This window comes from Poecilia mexicana, unplaced genomic scaffold (assembly GCF_051168715.1).
Source record: "Poecilia mexicana isolate PSO_F unplaced genomic scaffold, ASM5116871v1 scaffold_2, whole genome shotgun sequence".
In the NCBI taxonomy this organism is placed as follows: Eukaryota; Metazoa; Chordata; class Actinopteri; order Cyprinodontiformes; family Poeciliidae; genus Poecilia; species Poecilia mexicana.
Genome location: NW_028263371.1, coordinates 57,416,077 through 57,433,227, shown reverse-complemented (window position 1 = coordinate 57,433,227; position 17,151 = coordinate 57,416,077). Strand labels below are relative to the sequence as shown.

Sequence of the window (17,151 nt, the reverse complement as noted above, 5' to 3'; positions counted from 1 at the left end):
TGAAAACATACCGAGTACAGTCGGTGACTCGGGGGTGACGTCAACAACCACAGCCTCCACAGAGGCCTGCAGCTGCTGTTGGACACTGGGAAGGTCGGTGAATTCGGACACAGACAGAGCATAATTGGGATCGTGAGATACTTTCTGTAATTCTCTGCTGTCAGATCCTCTACTTCCAATTGCAAAGATCAAGACGCCCATCTGTTTGAGGGCAGCGGCCGGTGCGTCAACACCGTCGAATGATTTTCCGCCACTTAGCAATACTAGGACCTGTGGAACTCCTTCCGGCTGCCTGCTTCCGGCAGAGGAAGTGAAAACGTTATCCCTCAAGTACTGGAGAGCTGCTCCCGTATTGAGGGGTCTACCGCCTTTGTGCCTCAAACCCCTGACGGCATCAAGGATCTGGCTTTTCGTCGTGTACGTGTTCAAGTAGAACTGGACAGCTGGATCCCTGCTGTACTGGACCACTGAGACACGGTCTTTGTTGTCATCTACACTGAGTGTCTCTACTACCCTTTGGACAAAGTCTCGCATTGCTGGGAATCCAGTTCTAGTGCCATCAGATCCATCCAGCAAGAACACCACATCCCTTCCTGCTGGCTGCTGTCGCACCACTAGGGAACATAAGACAAATTCAGGGTGAAGTAGCAAATTCTGCCCCGATGCAAGTCAGATAATGAAAGCAGATCTCCAAAGATACCTTAATTTATCACTGCTAGTAAAACTCATGTATTTCAGTTTGTGGACTTTTGACCTAGGCTGGGAAATTTATACATGGAACTGACTTCAAACAACATCCTACAAAGAATGTGTCACTTTCTTACCCGTCACTGTTGGTGGCAAAGGTGTAACCCTTGCTAGCGCTGTGCCCATGACAGAAGAGAGCTGTGTTTGGACACTAGGGAGGTCGGTGAATTCAGAGACTGATAGCGCATAAGACGGCTCATATGATAACTTCTGCAGCTCTCTACTGTCAGAGGTCCTTGTTCCAATACCAATCACAAAGACGCCCTGCTGTTTGAGAGCAGAGGCTGGGGCGTCAACATTGTCAGTAGACCTTCCTCCGGTTAGCAGGATCAACATTTGCTTGACACCTTGTCGATGTCTACTCCCCGAGGAGGTTGTAAAGACATTGTCCCTGACATATTGGAGGGCTGCCCCGGTGTTTAGGGGTCTTCCTCCTCTGTGTCTAAGCCCTCTGATCGCATCCACAATATCCTCTCTTGTATTGTACGTGTTTAGATAGAAATGGACCTCAGATTCTCTGCTGAATTGGACCACAGAAACACGGTCTTTGTTTTCTCCCACATTGAGCTTTTCCACCACTTTTTCGACAAAATCCCGCATGGCAGGGAAGCCGTTCCTCGTGCCGTCAGAACCATCGAGGAGGAATACAATGTCCTTTTTGGCAGTGTCAACTGAGAAAAGAAGGGAAGGCAAAAGAGTCAAAACCTTTGATCAAAGATGCCTCCCGGGACCCCTGTCAACTAGAGGACTGTCTTGAAATGTCCTAAGCTGTCTCACTCCTTCCAGAAGCTAAACATGGCATGGTCATCACATCAGGCAAACCGGGAACTAAGCATGTATACAACATCATTTCTATGCCTACATGTGCTTAGAATTGAGACGGGCAACTGCGTAGGTCGCCTTCAGAGGAGCATGCTTGAAAACATACCGAGTACAGTCGGTGACTCGGGGGTGACGTCAACAACCACAGCCTCCACAGAGGCCTGCAGCTGCTGTTGGACACTGGGAAGGTCGGTGAATTCGGACACAGACAGAGCATAATTGGGATCGTGAGATACTTTCTGTAATTCTCTGCTGTCAGATCCTCTACTTCCAATTGCAAAGATCAAGACGCCCATCTGTTTGAGGGCAGCGGCCGGTGCGTCAACACCGTCGAATGATTTTCCGCCACTTAGCAATACTAGGACCTGTGGAACTCCTTCCGGCTGCCTGCTTCCGGCAGAGGAAGTGAAAACGTTATCCCTCAAGTACTGGAGAGCTGCTCCCGTATTGAGGGGTCTACCGCCTTTGTGCCTCAAACCCCTGACGGCATCAAGGATCTGGCTTTTCGTCGTGTACGTGTTCAAGTAGAACTGGACAGCTGGATCCCTGCTGTACTGGACCACTGAGACACGGTCTTTGTTGTCATCTACACTGAGTGTCTCTACTACCCTTTGGACAAAGTCTCGCATTGCTGGGAATCCAGTTCTAGTGCCATCAGATCCATCCAGCAAGAACACCACATCCCTTCCTGCTGGCTGCTGTCGCACCACTAGGGAACATAAGACAAATTCAGGGTGAAGTAGCAAATTCTGCCCCGATGCAAGTCAGATAATGAAAGCAGATCTCCAAAGATACCTTAATTTATCACTGCTAGTAAAACTCATGTATTTCAGTTTGTGGACTTTTGACCTAGGCTGGGAAATTTATACATGGAACTGACTTCAAACAACATCCTACAAAGAATGTGTCACTTTCTTACCCGTCACTGTTGGTGGCAAAGGTGTAACCCTTGCTAGCGCTGTGCCCATGACAGAAGAGAGCTGTGTTTGGACACTAGGGAGGTCGGTGAATTCAGAGACTGATAGCGCATAAGACGGCTCATATGATAACTTCTGCAGCTCTCTACTGTCAGAGGTCCTTGTTCCAATACCAATCACAAAGACGCCCTGCTGTTTGAGAGCAGAGGCTGGGGCGTCAACATTGTCAGTAGACCTTCCTCCGGTTAGCAGGATCAACATTTGCTTGACACCTTGTCGATGTCTACTCCCCGAGGAGGTTGTAAAGACATTGTCCCTGACATATTGGAGGGCTGCCCCGGTGTTTAGGGGTCTTCCTCCTCTGTGTCTAAGCCCTCTGATCGCATCCACAATATCCTCTCTTGTATTGTACGTGTTTAGATAGAAATGGACCTCAGATTCTCTGCTGAATTGGACCACAGAAACACGGTCTTTGTTTTCTCCCACATTGAGCTTTTCCACCACTTTTTCGACAAAATCCCGCATGGCAGGGAAGCCGTTCCTCGTGCCGTCAGAACCATCGAGGAGGAATACAATGTCCTTTTTGGCAGTGTCAACTGAGAAAAGAAGGGAAGGCAAAAGAGTCAAAACCTTTGATCAAAGATGCCTCCCGGGACCCCTGTCAACTAGAGGACTGTCTTGAAATGTCCTAAGCTGTCTCACTCCTTCCAGAAGCTAAACATGGCATGGTCATCACATCAGGCAAACCGGGAACTAAGCATGTATACAACATCATTTCTATGCCTACATGTGCTTAGAATTGAGACGGGCAACTGCGTAGGTCGCCTTCAGAGGAGCATGCTTGAAAACATACCGAGTACAGTCGGTGACTCGGGGGTGACGTCAACAACCACAGCCTCCACAGAGGCCTGCAGCTGCTGTTGGACACTGGGAAGGTCGGTGAATTCGGACACAGACAGAGCATAATTGGGATCGTGAGATACTTTCTGTAATTCTCTGCTGTCAGATCCTCTACTTCCAATTGCAAAGATCAAGACGCCCATCTGTTTGAGGGCAGCGGCCGGTGCGTCAACACCGTCGAATGATTTTCCGCCACTTAGCAATACTAGGACCTGTGGAACTCCTTCCGGCTGCCTGCTTCCGGCAGAGGAAGTGAAAACGTTATCCCTCAAGTACTGGAGAGCTGCTCCCGTATTGAGGGGTCTACCGCCTTTGTGCCTCAAACCCCTGACGGCATCAAGGATCTGGCTTTTCGTCGTGTACGTGTTCAAGTAGAACTGGACAGCTGGATCCCTGCTGTACTGGACCACTGAGACACGGTCTTTGTTGTCATCTACACTGAGTGTCTCTACTACCCTTTGGACAAAGTCTCGCATTGCTGGGAATCCAGTTCTAGTGCCATCAGATCCATCCAGCAAGAACACCACATCCCTTCCTGCTGGCTGCTGTCGCACCACTAGGGAACATAAGACAAATTCAGGGTGAAGTAGCAAATTCTGCCCCGATGCAAGTCAGATAATGAAAGCAGATCTCCAAAGATACCTTAATTTATCACTGCTAGTAAAACTCATGTATTTCAGTTTGTGGACTTTTGACCTAGGCTGGGAAATTTATACATGGAACTGACTTCAAACAACATCCTACAAAGAATGTGTCACTTTCTTACCCGTCACTGTTGGTGGCAAAGGTGTAACCCTTGCTAGCGCTGTGCCCATGACAGAAGAGAGCTGTGTTTGGACACTAGGGAGGTCGGTGAATTCAGAGACTGATAGCGCATAAGACGGCTCATATGATAACTTCTGCAGCTCTCTACTGTCAGAGGTCCTTGTTCCAATACCAATCACAAAGACGCCCTGCTGTTTGAGAGCAGAGGCTGGGGCGTCAACATTGTCAGTAGACCTTCCTCCGGTTAGCAGGATCAACATTTGCTTGACACCTTGTCGATGTCTACTCCCCGAGGAGGTTGTAAAGACATTGTCCCTGACATATTGGAGGGCTGCCCCGGTGTTTAGGGGTCTTCCTCCTCTGTGTCTAAGCCCTCTGATCGCATCCACAATATCCTCTCTTGTATTGTACGTGTTTAGATAGAAATGGACCTCAGATTCTCTGCTGAATTGGACCACAGAAACACGGTCTTTGTTTTCTCCCACATTGAGCTTTTCCACCACTTTTTCGACAAAATCCCGCATGGCAGGGAAGCCGTTCCTCGTGCCGTCAGAACCATCGAGGAGGAATACAATGTCCTTTTTGGCAGTGTCAACTGAGAAAAGAAGGGAAGGCAAAAGAGTCAAAACCTTTGATCAAAGATGCCTCCCGGGACCCCTGTCAACTAGAGGACTGTCTTGAAATGTCCTAAGCTGTCTCACTCCTTCCAGAAGCTAAACATGGCATGGTCATCACATCAGGCAAACCGGGAACTAAGCATGTATACAACATCATTTCTATGCCTACATGTGCTTAGAATTGAGACGGGCAACTGCGTAGGTCGCCTTCAGAGGAGCATGCTTGAAAACATACCGAGTACAGTCGGTGACTCGGGGGTGACGTCAACAACCACAGCCTCCACAGAGGCCTGCAGCTGCTGTTGGACACTGGGAAGGTCGGTGAATTCGGACACAGACAGAGCATAATTGGGATCGTGAGATACTTTCTGTAATTCTCTGCTGTCAGATCCTCTACTTCCAATTGCAAAGATCAAGACGCCCATCTGTTTGAGGGCAGCGGCCGGTGCGTCAACACCGTCGAATGATTTTCCGCCACTTAGCAATACTAGGACCTGTGGAACTCCTTCCGGCTGCCTGCTTCCGGCAGAGGAAGTGAAAACGTTATCCCTCAAGTACTGGAGAGCTGCTCCCGTATTGAGGGGTCTACCGCCTTTGTGCCTCAAACCCCTGACGGCATCAAGGATCTGGCTTTTCGTCGTGTACGTGTTCAAGTAGAACTGGACAGCTGGATCCCTGCTGTACTGGACCACTGAGACACGGTCTTTGTTGTCATCTACACTGAGTGTCTCTACTACCCTTTGGACAAAGTCTCGCATTGCTGGGAATCCAGTTCTAGTGCCATCAGATCCATCCAGCAAGAACACCACATCCCTTCCTGCTGGCTGCTGTCGCACCACTAGGGAACATAAGACAAATTCAGGGTGAAGTAGCAAATTCTGCCCCGATGCAAGTCAGATAATGAAAGCAGATCTCCAAAGATACCTTAATTTATCACTGCTAGTAAAACTCATGTATTTCAGTTTGTGGACTTTTGACCTAGGCTGGGAAATTTATACATGGAACTGACTTCAAACAACATCCTACAAAGAATGTGTCACTTTCTTACCCGTCACTGTTGGTGGCAAAGGTGTAACCCTTGCTAGCGCTGTGCCCATGACAGAAGAGAGCTGTGTTTGGACACTAGGGAGGTCGGTGAATTCAGAGACTGATAGCGCATAAGACGGCTCATATGATAACTTCTGCAGCTCTCTACTGTCAGAGGTCCTTGTTCCAATACCAATCACAAAGACGCCCTGCTGTTTGAGAGCAGAGGCTGGGGCGTCAACATTGTCAGTAGACCTTCCTCCGGTTAGCAGGATCAACATTTGCTTGACACCTTGTCGATGTCTACTCCCCGAGGAGGTTGTAAAGACATTGTCCCTGACATATTGGAGGGCTGCCCCGGTGTTTAGGGGTCTTCCTCCTCTGTGTCTAAGCCCTCTGATCGCATCCACAATATCCTCTCTTGTATTGTACGTGTTTAGATAGAAATGGACCTCAGATTCTCTGCTGAATTGGACCACAGAAACACGGTCTTTGTTTTCTCCCACATTGAGCTTTTCCACCACTTTTTCGACAAAATCCCGCATGGCAGGGAAGCCGTTCCTCGTGCCGTCAGAACCATCGAGGAGGAATACAATGTCCTTTTTGGCAGTGTCAACTGAGAAAAGAAGGGAAGGCAAAAGAGTCAAAACCTTTGATCAAAGATGCCTCCCGGGACCCCTGTCAACTAGAGGACTGTCTTGAAATGTCCTAAGCTGTCTCACTCCTTCCAGAAGCTAAACATGGCATGGTCATCACATCAGGCAAACCGGGAACTAAGCATGTATACAACATCATTTCTATGCCTACATGTGCTTAGAATTGAGACGGGCAACTGCGTAGGTCGCCTTCAGAGGAGCATGCTTGAAAACATACCGAGTACAGTCGGTGACTCGGGGGTGACGTCAACAACCACAGCCTCCACAGAGGCCTGCAGCTGCTGTTGGACACTGGGAAGGTCGGTGAATTCGGACACAGACAGAGCATAATTGGGATCGTGAGATACTTTCTGTAATTCTCTGCTGTCAGATCCTCTACTTCCAATTGCAAAGATCAAGACGCCCATCTGTTTGAGGGCAGCGGCCGGTGCGTCAACACCGTCGAATGATTTTCCGCCACTTAGCAATACTAGGACCTGTGGAACTCCTTCCGGCTGCCTGCTTCCGGCAGAGGAAGTGAAAACGTTATCCCTCAAGTACTGGAGAGCTGCTCCCGTATTGAGGGGTCTACCGCCTTTGTGCCTCAAACCCCTGACGGCATCAAGGATCTGGCTTTTCGTCGTGTACGTGTTCAAGTAGAACTGGACAGCTGGATCCCTGCTGTACTGGACCACTGAGACACGGTCTTTGTTGTCATCTACACTGAGTGTCTCTACTACCCTTTGGACAAAGTCTCGCATTGCTGGGAATCCAGTTCTAGTGCCATCAGATCCATCCAGCAAGAACACCACATCCCTTCCTGCTGGCTGCTGTCGCACCACTAGGGAACATAAGACAAATTCAGGGTGAAGTAGCAAATTCTGCCCAGATGCAAGTCAGATAATGAAAGCAGATCTCCAAAGATACCTTAATTTATCACTGCTAGTAAAACTCATGTATTTCAGTTTGTGGACTTTTGACCTAGGCTGGGAAATTTATACATGAACTGACTTCAAACAACATCCTACAAAGAATGTGTCACTTTCTTACCCGTCACTGTTGGTGGCAAAGGTGTAACCCTTGCTAGCGCTGTGCCCATGACAGAAGAGAGCTGTGTTTGGACACTAGGGAGGTCGGTGAATTCAGAGACTGATAGCGCATAAGACGGCTCATATGATAACTTCTGCAGCTCTCTACTGTCAGAGGTCCTTGTTCCAATACCAATCACAAAGACGCCCTGCTGTTTGAGAGCAGAGGCTGGGGCGTCAACATTGTCAGTAGACCTTCCTCCGGTTAGCAGGATCAACATTTGCTTGACACCTTGTCGATGTCTACTCCCCGAGGAGGTTGTAAAGACATTGTCCCTGACATATTGGAGGGCTGCCCCGGTGTTTAGGGGTCTTCCTCCTCTGTGTCTAAGCCCTCTGATCGCATCCACAATATCCTCTCTTGTATTGTACGTGTTTAGATAGAAATGGACCTCAGATTCTCTGCTGAATTGGACCACAGAAACACGGTCTTTGTTTTCTCCCACATTGAGCTTTTCCACCACTTTTTCGACAAAATCCCGCATGGCAGGGAAGCCGTTCCTCGTGCCGTCAGAACCATCGAGGAGGAATACAATGTCCTTTTTGGCAGTGTCAACTGAGAAAAGAAGGGAAGGCAAAAGAGTCAAAACCTTTGATCAAAGATGCCTCCCGGGACCCCTGTCAACTAGAGGACTGTCTTGAAATGTCCTAAGCTGTCTCACTCCTTCCAGAAGCTAAACATGGCATGGTCATCACATCAGGCAAACCGGGAACTAAGCATGTATACAACATCATTTCTATGCCTACATGTGCTTAGAATTGAGACGGGCAACTGCGTAGGTCGCCTTCAGAGGAGCATGCTTGAAAACATACCGAGTACAGTCGGTGACTCGGGGGTGACGTCAACAACCACAGCCTCCACAGAGGCCTGCAGCTGCTGTTGGACACTGGGAAGGTCGGTGAATTCGGACACAGACAGAGCATAATTGGGATCGTGAGATACTTTCTGTAATTCTCTGCTGTCAGATCCTCTACTTCCAATTGCAAAGATCAAGACGCCCATCTGTTTGAGGGCAGCGGCCGGTGCGTCAACACCGTCGAATGATTTTCCGCCACTTAGCAATACTAGGACCTGTGGAACTCCTTCCGGCTGCCTGCTTCCGGCAGAGGAAGTGAAAACGTTATCCCTCAAGTACTGGAGAGCTGCTCCCGTATTGAGGGGTCTACCGCCTTTGTGCCTCAAACCCCTGACGGCATCAAGGATCTGGCTTTTCGTCGTGTACGTGTTCAAGTAGAACTGGACAGCTGGATCCCTGCTGTACTGGACCACTGAGACACGGTCTTTGTTGTCATCTACACTGAGTGTCTCTACTACCCTTTGGACAAAGTCTCGCATTGCTGGGAATCCAGTTCTAGTGCCATCAGATCCATCCAGCAAGAACACCACATCCCTTCCTGCTGGCTGCTGTCGCACCACTAGGGAACATAAGACAAATTCAGGGTGAAGTAGCAAATTCTGCCCCGATGCAAGTCAGATAATGAAAGCAGATCTCCAAAGATACCTTAATTTATCACTGCTAGTAAAACTCATGTATTTCAGTTTGTGGACTTTTGACCTAGGCTGGGAAATTTATACATGAACTGACTTCAAACAACATCCTACAAAGAATGTGTCACTTTCTTACCCGTCACTGTTGGTGGCAAAGGTGTAACCCTTGCTAGCGCTGTGCCCATGACAGAAGAGAGCTGTGTTTGGACACTAGGGAGGTCGGTGAATTCAGAGACTGATAGCGCATAAGACGGCTCATATGATAACTTCTGCAGCTCTCTACTGTCAGAGGTCCTTGTTCCAATACCAATCACAAAGACGCCCTGCTGTTTGAGAGCAGAGGCTGGGGCGTCAACATTGTCAGTAGACCTTCCTCCGGTTAGCAGGATCAACATTTGCTTGACACCTTGTCGATGTCTACTCCCCGAGGAGTTTGTAAAGACATTGTCCCTGACATATTGGAGGGCTGCCCCGGTGTTTAGGGGTCTTCCTCCTCTGTGTCTAAGCCCTCTGATCGCATCCACAATATCCTCTCTTGTATTGTACGTGTTTAGATAGAAATGGACCTCAGATTCTCTGCTGAATTGGACCACAGAAACACGGTCTTTGTTTTCTCCCACATTGAGCTTTTCCACCACTTTTTCGACAAAATCCCGCATGGCAGGGAAGCCGTTCCTCGTGCCGTCAGAACCATCGAGGAGGAATACAATGTCCTTTTTGGCAGTGTCAACTGAGAAAAGAAGGGAAGGCAAAAGAGTCAAAACCTTTGATCAAAGATGCCTCCCGGGACCCCTGTCAACTAGAGGACTGTCTTGAAATGTCCTAAGCTGTCTCACTCCTTCCAGAAGCTAAACATGGCATGGTCATCACATCAGGCAAACCGGGAACTAAGCATGTATACAACATCATTTCTATGCCTACATGTGCTTAGAATTGAGACGGGCAACTGCGTAGGTCGCCTTCAGAGGAGCATGCTTGAAAACATACCGAGTACAGTCGGTGACTCGGGGGTGACGTCAACAACCACAGCCTCCACAGAGGCCTGCAGCTGCTGTTGGACACTGGGAAGGTCGGTGAATTCGGACACAGACAGAGCATAATTGGGATCGTGAGATACTTTCTGTAATTCTCTGCTGTCAGATCCTCTACTTCCAATTGCAAAGATCAAGACGCCCATCTGTTTGAGGGCAGCGGCCGGTGCGTCAACACCGTCGAATGATTTTCCGCCACTTAGCAATACTAGGACCTGTGGAACTCCTTCCGGCTGCCTGCTTCCGGCAGAGGAAGTGAAAACGTTATCCCTCAAGTACTGGAGAGCTGCTCCCGTATTGAGGGGTCTACCGCCTTTGTGCCTCAAACCCCTGACGGCATCAAGGATCTGGCTTTTCGTCGTGTACGTGTTCAAGTAGAACTGGACAGCTGGATCCCTGCTGTACTGGACCACTGAGACACGGTCTTTGTTGTCATCTACACTGAGTGTCTCTACTACCCTTTGGACAAAGTCTCGCATTGCTGGGAATCCAGTTCTAGTGCCATCAGATCCATCCAGCAAGAACACCACATCCCTTCCTGCTGGCTGCTGTCGCACCACTAGGGAACATAAGACAAATTCAGGGTGAAGTAGCAAATTCTGCCCCGATGCAAGTCAGATAATGAAAGCAGATCTCCAAAGATACCTTAATTTATCACTGCTAGTAAAACTCATGTATTTCAGTTTGTGGACTTTTGACCTAGGCTGGGAAATTTATACATGAACTGACTTCAAACAACATCCTACAAAGAATGTGTCACTTTCTTACCCGTCACTGTTGGTGGCAAAGGTGTAACCCTTGCTAGCGCTGTGCCCATGACAGAAGAGAGCTGTGTTTGGACACTAGGGAGGTCGGTGAATTCAGAGACTGATAGCGCATAAGACGGCTCATATGATAACTTCTGCAGCTCTCTACTGTCAGAGGTCCTTGTTCCAATACCAATCACAAAGACGCCCTGCTGTTTGAGAGCAGAGGCTGGGGCGTCAACATTGTCAGTAGACCTTCCTCCGGTTAGCAGGATCAACATTTGCTTGACACCTTGTCGATGTCTACTCCCCGAGGAGTTTGTAAAGACATTGTCCCTGACATATTGGAGGGCTGCCCCGGTGTTTAGGGGTCTTCCTCCTCTGTGTCTAAGCCCTCTGATCGCATCCACAATATCCTCTCTTGTATTGTACGTGTTTAGATAGAAATGGACCTCAGATTCTCTGCTGAATTGGACCACAGAAACACGGTCTTTGTTTTCTCCCACATTGAGCTTTTCCACCACTTTTTCGACAAAATCCCGCATGGCAGGGAAGCCGTTCCTCGTGCCGTCAGAACCATCGAGGAGGAATACAATGTCCTTTTTGGCAGTGTCAACTGAGAAAAGAAGGGAAGGCAAAAGAGTCAAAACCTTTGATCAAAGATGCCTCCCGGGACCCCTGTCAACTAGAGGACTGTCTTGAAATGTCCTAAGCTGTCTCACTCCTTCCAGAAGCTAAACATGGCATGGTCATCACATCAGGCAAACCGGGAACTAAGCATGTATACAACATCATTTCTATGCCTACATGTGCTTAGAATTGAGACGGGCAACTGCGTAGGTCGCCTTCAGAGGAGCATGCTTGAAAACATACCGAGTACAGTCGGTGACTCGGGGGTGACGTCAACAACCACAGCCTCCACAGAGGCCTGCAGCTGCTGTTGGACACTGGGAAGGTCGGTGAATTCGGACACAGACAGAGCATAATTGGGATCGTGAGATACTTTCTGTAATTCTCTGCTGTCAGATCCTCTACTTCCAATTGCAAAGATCAAGACGCCCATCTGTTTGAGGGCAGCGGCCGGTGCGTCAACACCGTCGAATGATTTTCCGCCACTTAGCAATACTAGGACCTGTGGAACTCCTTCCGGCTGCCTGCTTCCGGCAGAGGAAGTGAAAACGTTATCCCTCAAGTACTGGAGAGCTGCTCCCGTATTGAGGGGTCTACCGCCTTTGTGCCTCAAACCCCTGACGGCATCAAGGATCTGGCTTTTCGTCGTGTACGTGTTCAAGTAGAACTGGACAGCTGGATCCCTGCTGTACTGGACCACTGAGACACGGTCTTTGTTGTCATCTACACTGAGTGTCTCTACTACCCTTTGGACAAAGTCTCGCATTGCTGGGAATCCAGTTCTAGTGCCATCAGATCCATCCAGCAAGAACACCACATCCCTTCCTGCTGGCTGCTGTCGCACCACTAGGGAACATAAGACAAATTCAGGGTGAAGTAGCAAATTCTGCCCCGATGCAAGTCAGATAATGAAAGCAGATCTCCAAAGATACCTTAATTTATCACTGCTAGTAAAACTCATGTATTTCAGTTTGTGGACTTTTGACCTAGGCTGGGAAATTTATACATGAACTGACTTCAAACAACATCCTACAAAGAATGTGTCACTTTCTTACCCGTCACTGTTGGTGGCAAAGGTGTAACCCTTGCTAGCGCTGTGCCCATGACAGAAGAGAGCTGTGTTTGGACACTAGGGAGGTCGGTGAATTCAGAGACTGATAGCGCATAAGACGGCTCATATGATAACTTCTGCAGCTCTCTACTGTCAGAGGTCCTTGTTCCAATACCAATCACAAAGACGCCCTGCTGTTTGAGAGCAGAGGCTGGGGCGTCAACATTGTCAGTAGACCTTCCTCCGGTTAGCAGGATCAACATTTGCTTGACACCTTGTCGATGTCTACTCCCCGAGGAGTTTGTAAAGACATTGTCCCTGACATATTGGAGGGCTGCCCCGGTGTTTAGGGGTCTTCCTCCTCTGTGTCTAAGCCCTCTGATCGCATCCACAATATCCTCTCTTGTATTGTACGTGTTTAGATAGAAATGGACCTCAGATTCTCTGCTGAATTGGACCACAGAAACACGGTCTTTGTTTTCTCCCACATTGAGCTTTTCCACCACTTTTTCGACAAAATCCCGCATGGCAGGGAAGCCGTTCCTCGTGCCGTCAGAACCATCGAGGAGGAATACAATGTCCTTTTTGGCAGTGTCAACTGAGAAAAGAAGGGAAGGCAAAAGAGTCAAAACCTTTGATCAAAGATGCCTCCCGGGACCCCTGTCAACTAGAGGACTGTCTTGAAATGTCCTAAGCTGTCTCACTCCTTCCAGAAGCTAAACATGGCATGGTCATCACATCAGGCAAACCGGGAACTAAGCATGTATACAACATCATTTCTATGCCTACATGTGCTTAGAATTGAGACGGGCAACTGCGTAGGTCGCCTTCAGAGGAGCATGCTTGAAAACATACCGAGTACAGTCGGTGACTCGGGGGTGACGTCAACAACCACAGCCTCCACAGAGGCCTGCAGCTGCTGTTGGACACTGGGAAGGTCGGTGAATTCGGACACAGACAGAGCATAATTGGGATCGTGAGATACTTTCTGTAATTCTCTGCTGTCAGATCCTCTACTTCCAATTGCAAAGATCAAGACGCCCATCTGTTTGAGGGCAGCGGCCGGTGCGTCAACACCGTCGAATGATTTTCCGCCACTTAGCAATACTAGGACCTGTGGAACTCCTTCCGGCTGCCTGCTTCCGGCAGAGGAAGTGAAAACGTTATCCCTCAAGTACTGGAGAGCTGCTCCCGTATTGAGGGGTCTACCGCCTTTGTGCCTCAAACCCCTGACGGCATCAAGGATCTGGCTTTTCGTCGTGTACGTGTTCAAGTAGAACTGGACAGCTGGATCCCTGCTGTACTGGACCACTGAGACACGGTCTTTGTTGTCATCTACACTGAGTGTCTCTACTACCCTTTGGACAAAGTCTCGCATTGCTGGGAATCCAGTTCTAGTGCCATCAGATCCATCCAGCAAGAACACCACATCCCTTCCTGCTGGCTGCTGTCGCACCACTAGGGAACATAAGACAAATTCAGGGTGAAGTAGCAAATTCTGCCCCGATGCAAGTCAGATAATGAAAGCAGATCTCCAAAGATACCTTAATTTATCACTGCTAGTAAAACTCATGTATTTCAGTTTGTGGACTTTTGACCTAGGCTGGGAAATTTATACATGAACTGACTTCAAACAACATCCTACAAAGAATGTGTCACTTTCTTACCCGTCACTGTTGGTGGCAAAGGTGTAACCCTTGCTAGCGCTGTGCCCATGACAGAAGAGAGCTGTGTTTGGACACTAGGGAGGTCGGTGAATTCAGAGACTGATAGCGCATAAGACGGCTCATATGATAACTTCTGCAGCTCTCTACTGTCAGAGGTCCTTGTTCCAATACCAATCACAAAGACGCCCTGCTGTTTGAGAGCAGAGGCTGGGGCGTCAACATTGTCAGTAGACCTTCCTCCGGTTAGCAGGATCAACATTTGCTTGACACCTTGTCGATGTCTACTCCCCGAGGAGTTTGTAAAGACATTGTCCCTGACATATTGGAGGGCTGCCCCGGTGTTTAGGGGTCTTCCTCCTCTGTGTCTAAGCCCTCTGATCGCATCCACAATATCCTCTCTTGTATTGTACGTGTTTAGATAGAAATGGACCTCAGATTCTCTGCTGAATTGGACCACAGAAACACGGTCTTTGTTTTCTCCCACATTGAGCTTTTCCACCACTTTTTCGACAAAATCCCGCATGGCAGGGAAGCCGTTCCTCGTGCCGTCAGAACCATCGAGGAGGAATACAATGTCCTTTTTGGCAGTGTCAACTGAGAAAAGAAGGGAAGGCAAAAGAGTCAAAACCTTTGATCAAAGATGCCTCCCGGGACCCCTGTCAACTAGAGGACTGTCTTGAAATGTCCTAAGCTGTCTCACTCCTTCCAGAAGCTAAACATGGCATGGTCATCACATCAGGCAAACCGGGAACTAAGCATGTATACAACATCATTTCTATGCCTACATGTGCTTAGAATTGAGACGGGCAACTGCGTAGGTCGCCTTCAGAGGAGCATGCTTGAAAACATACCGAGTACAGTCGGTGACTCGGGGGTGACGTCAACAACCACAGCCTCCACAGAGGCCTGCAGCTGCTGTTGGACACTGGGAAGGTCGGTGAATTCGGACACAGACAGAGCATAATTGGGATCGTGAGATACTTTCTGTAATTCTCTGCTGTCAGATCCTCTACTTCCAATTGCAAAGATCAAGACGCCCATCTGTTTGAGGGCAGCGGCCGGTGCGTCAACACCGTCGAATGATTTTCCGCCACTTAGCAATACTAGGACCTGTGGAACTCCTTCCGGCTGCCTGCTTCCGGCAGAGGAAGTGAAAACGTTATCCCTCAAGTACTGGAGAGCTGCTCCCGTATTGAGGGGTCTACCGCCTTTGTGCCTCAAACCCCTGACGGCATCAAGGATCTGGCTTTTCGTCGTGTACGTGTTCAAGTAGAACTGGACAGCTGGATCCCTGCTGTACTGGACCACTGAGACACGGTCTTTGTTGTCATCTACACTGAGTGTCTCTACTACCCTTTGGACAAAGTCTCGCATTGCTGGGAATCCAGTTCTAGTGCCATCAGATCCATCCAGCAAGAACACCACATCCCTTCCTGCTGGCTGCTGTCGCACCACTAGGGAACATAAGACAAATTCAGGGTGAAGTAGCAAATTCTGCCCCGATGCAAGTCAGATAATGAAAGCAGATCTCCAAAGATACCTTAATTTATCACTGCTAGTAAAACTCATGTATTTCAGTTTGTGGACTTTTGACCTAGGCTGGGAAATTTATACATGAACTGACTTCAAACAACATCCTACAAAGAATGTGTCACTTTCTTACCCGTCACTGTTGGTGGCAAAGGTGTAACCCTTGCTAGCGCTGTGCCCATGACAGAAGAGAGCTGTGTTTGGACACTAGGGAGGTCGGTGAATTCAGAGACTGATAGCGCATAAGACGGCTCATATGATAACTTCTGCAGCTCTCTACTGTCAGAGGTCCTTGTTCCAATACCAATCACAAAGACGCCCTGCTGTTTGAGAGCAGAGGCTGGGGCGTCAACATTGTCAGTAGACCTTCCTCCGGTTAGCAGGATCAACATTTGTTTGACACCTTGTCGATGTCTACTCCCCGAGGAGGTTGTAAAGACATTGTCCCTGACATATTGGAGGGCTGCCCCGGTGTTTAGGGGTCTTCCTCCTCTGTGTCTAAGCCCTCTGATCGCATCCACAATATCCTCTCTTGTATTGTACGTGTTTAGATAGAAATGGACCTCAGATTCTCTGCTGAATTGGACCACAGAAACACGGTCTTTGTTTTCTCCCACATTGAGCTTTTCCACCACTTTTTCGACAAAATCCCGCATGGCAGGGAAGCCGTTCCTCGTGCCGTCAGAACCATCGAGGAGGAATACAATGTCCTTTTTGGCAGTGTCAACTGAGAAAAGAAGGGAAGGCAAAAGAGTCAAAACCTTTGATCAAAGATGCCTCCCGGGACCCCTGTCAACTAGAGGACTGTCTTGAAATGTCCTAAGCTGTCTCACTCCTTCCAGAAGCTAAACATGGCATGGTCATCACATCAGGCAAACCGGGAACTAAGCATGTATACAACATCATTTCTATGCCTACATGTGCTTAGAATTGAGACGGGCAACTGCGTAGGTCGCCTTCAGAGGAGCATGCTTGAAAACATACCGAGTACAGTCGGTGACTCGGGGGTGACGTCAACAACCACAGCCTCCACAGAGGCCTGCAGCTGCTGTTGGACACTGGGAAGGTCGGTGAATTCGGACACAGACAGAGCATAATTGGGATCGTGAGATACTTTCTGTAATTCTCTGCTGTCAGATCCTCTACTTCCAATTGCAAAGATCAAGACGCCCATCTGTTTGAGGGCAGCGGCCGGTGCGTCAACACCGTCGAATGATTTTCCGCCACTTAGGAATACTAGGACCTGTGGAACTCCTTCCGGCTGCCTGCTTCCGGCAGAGGAAGTGAAAACGTTATCCCTCAAGTACTGGAGAGCTGCTCCCGTATTGAGGGGTCTACCGCCTTTGTGCCTCAAACCCCTGACGGCATCAAGGATCTGGCTTTTCGTCGTGTACGTGTTCAAGTAGAACTGGACAGCTGGATCCCTGCTGTACTGGACCACTGAGACACGGTCTTTGTTGTCATCTACACTGAGTGTCTCTACTACCCTT

At 48.8% G+C, this 17,151-nt stretch overlaps 2 protein-coding genes across 4 annotated transcripts in view; both read right to left on the bottom strand.

The window, feature by feature from the left end:
• LOC148160986 (uncharacterized) overlaps positions 1 to 5,526 on the bottom strand; it is a 45,468-nt gene extending 39,942 nt beyond the window's left edge. The window contains exons 1-10 of the mRNA XM_088003706.1: positions 5,004 to 5,526; positions 4,637 to 4,746; positions 4,160 to 4,226; positions 3,340 to 3,942; positions 2,973 to 3,082; positions 2,496 to 2,562; positions 1,676 to 2,278; positions 1,309 to 1,418; positions 832 to 898; positions 12 to 614 (exon numbers count right to left, since the gene is read on the bottom strand). Of these exons, the coding sequence (XP_087859832.1) occupies positions 12 to 614; positions 832 to 898; positions 1,309 to 1,418; positions 1,676 to 2,278; positions 2,496 to 2,562; positions 2,973 to 3,082; positions 3,340 to 3,942; positions 4,160 to 4,226; positions 4,637 to 4,746; positions 5,004 to 5,526 (2,863 nt within the window). The remainder of the gene's footprint in view (positions 1 to 11; positions 615 to 831; positions 899 to 1,308; positions 1,419 to 1,675; positions 2,279 to 2,495; positions 2,563 to 2,972; positions 3,083 to 3,339; positions 3,943 to 4,159; positions 4,227 to 4,636; positions 4,747 to 5,003) is intronic.
• col6a3 (collagen, type VI, alpha 3) overlaps positions 1 to 17,151 on the bottom strand; it is a 132,049-nt gene that overhangs the window by 74,524 nt on the left and 40,374 nt on the right. The window lies entirely within an intron of this gene.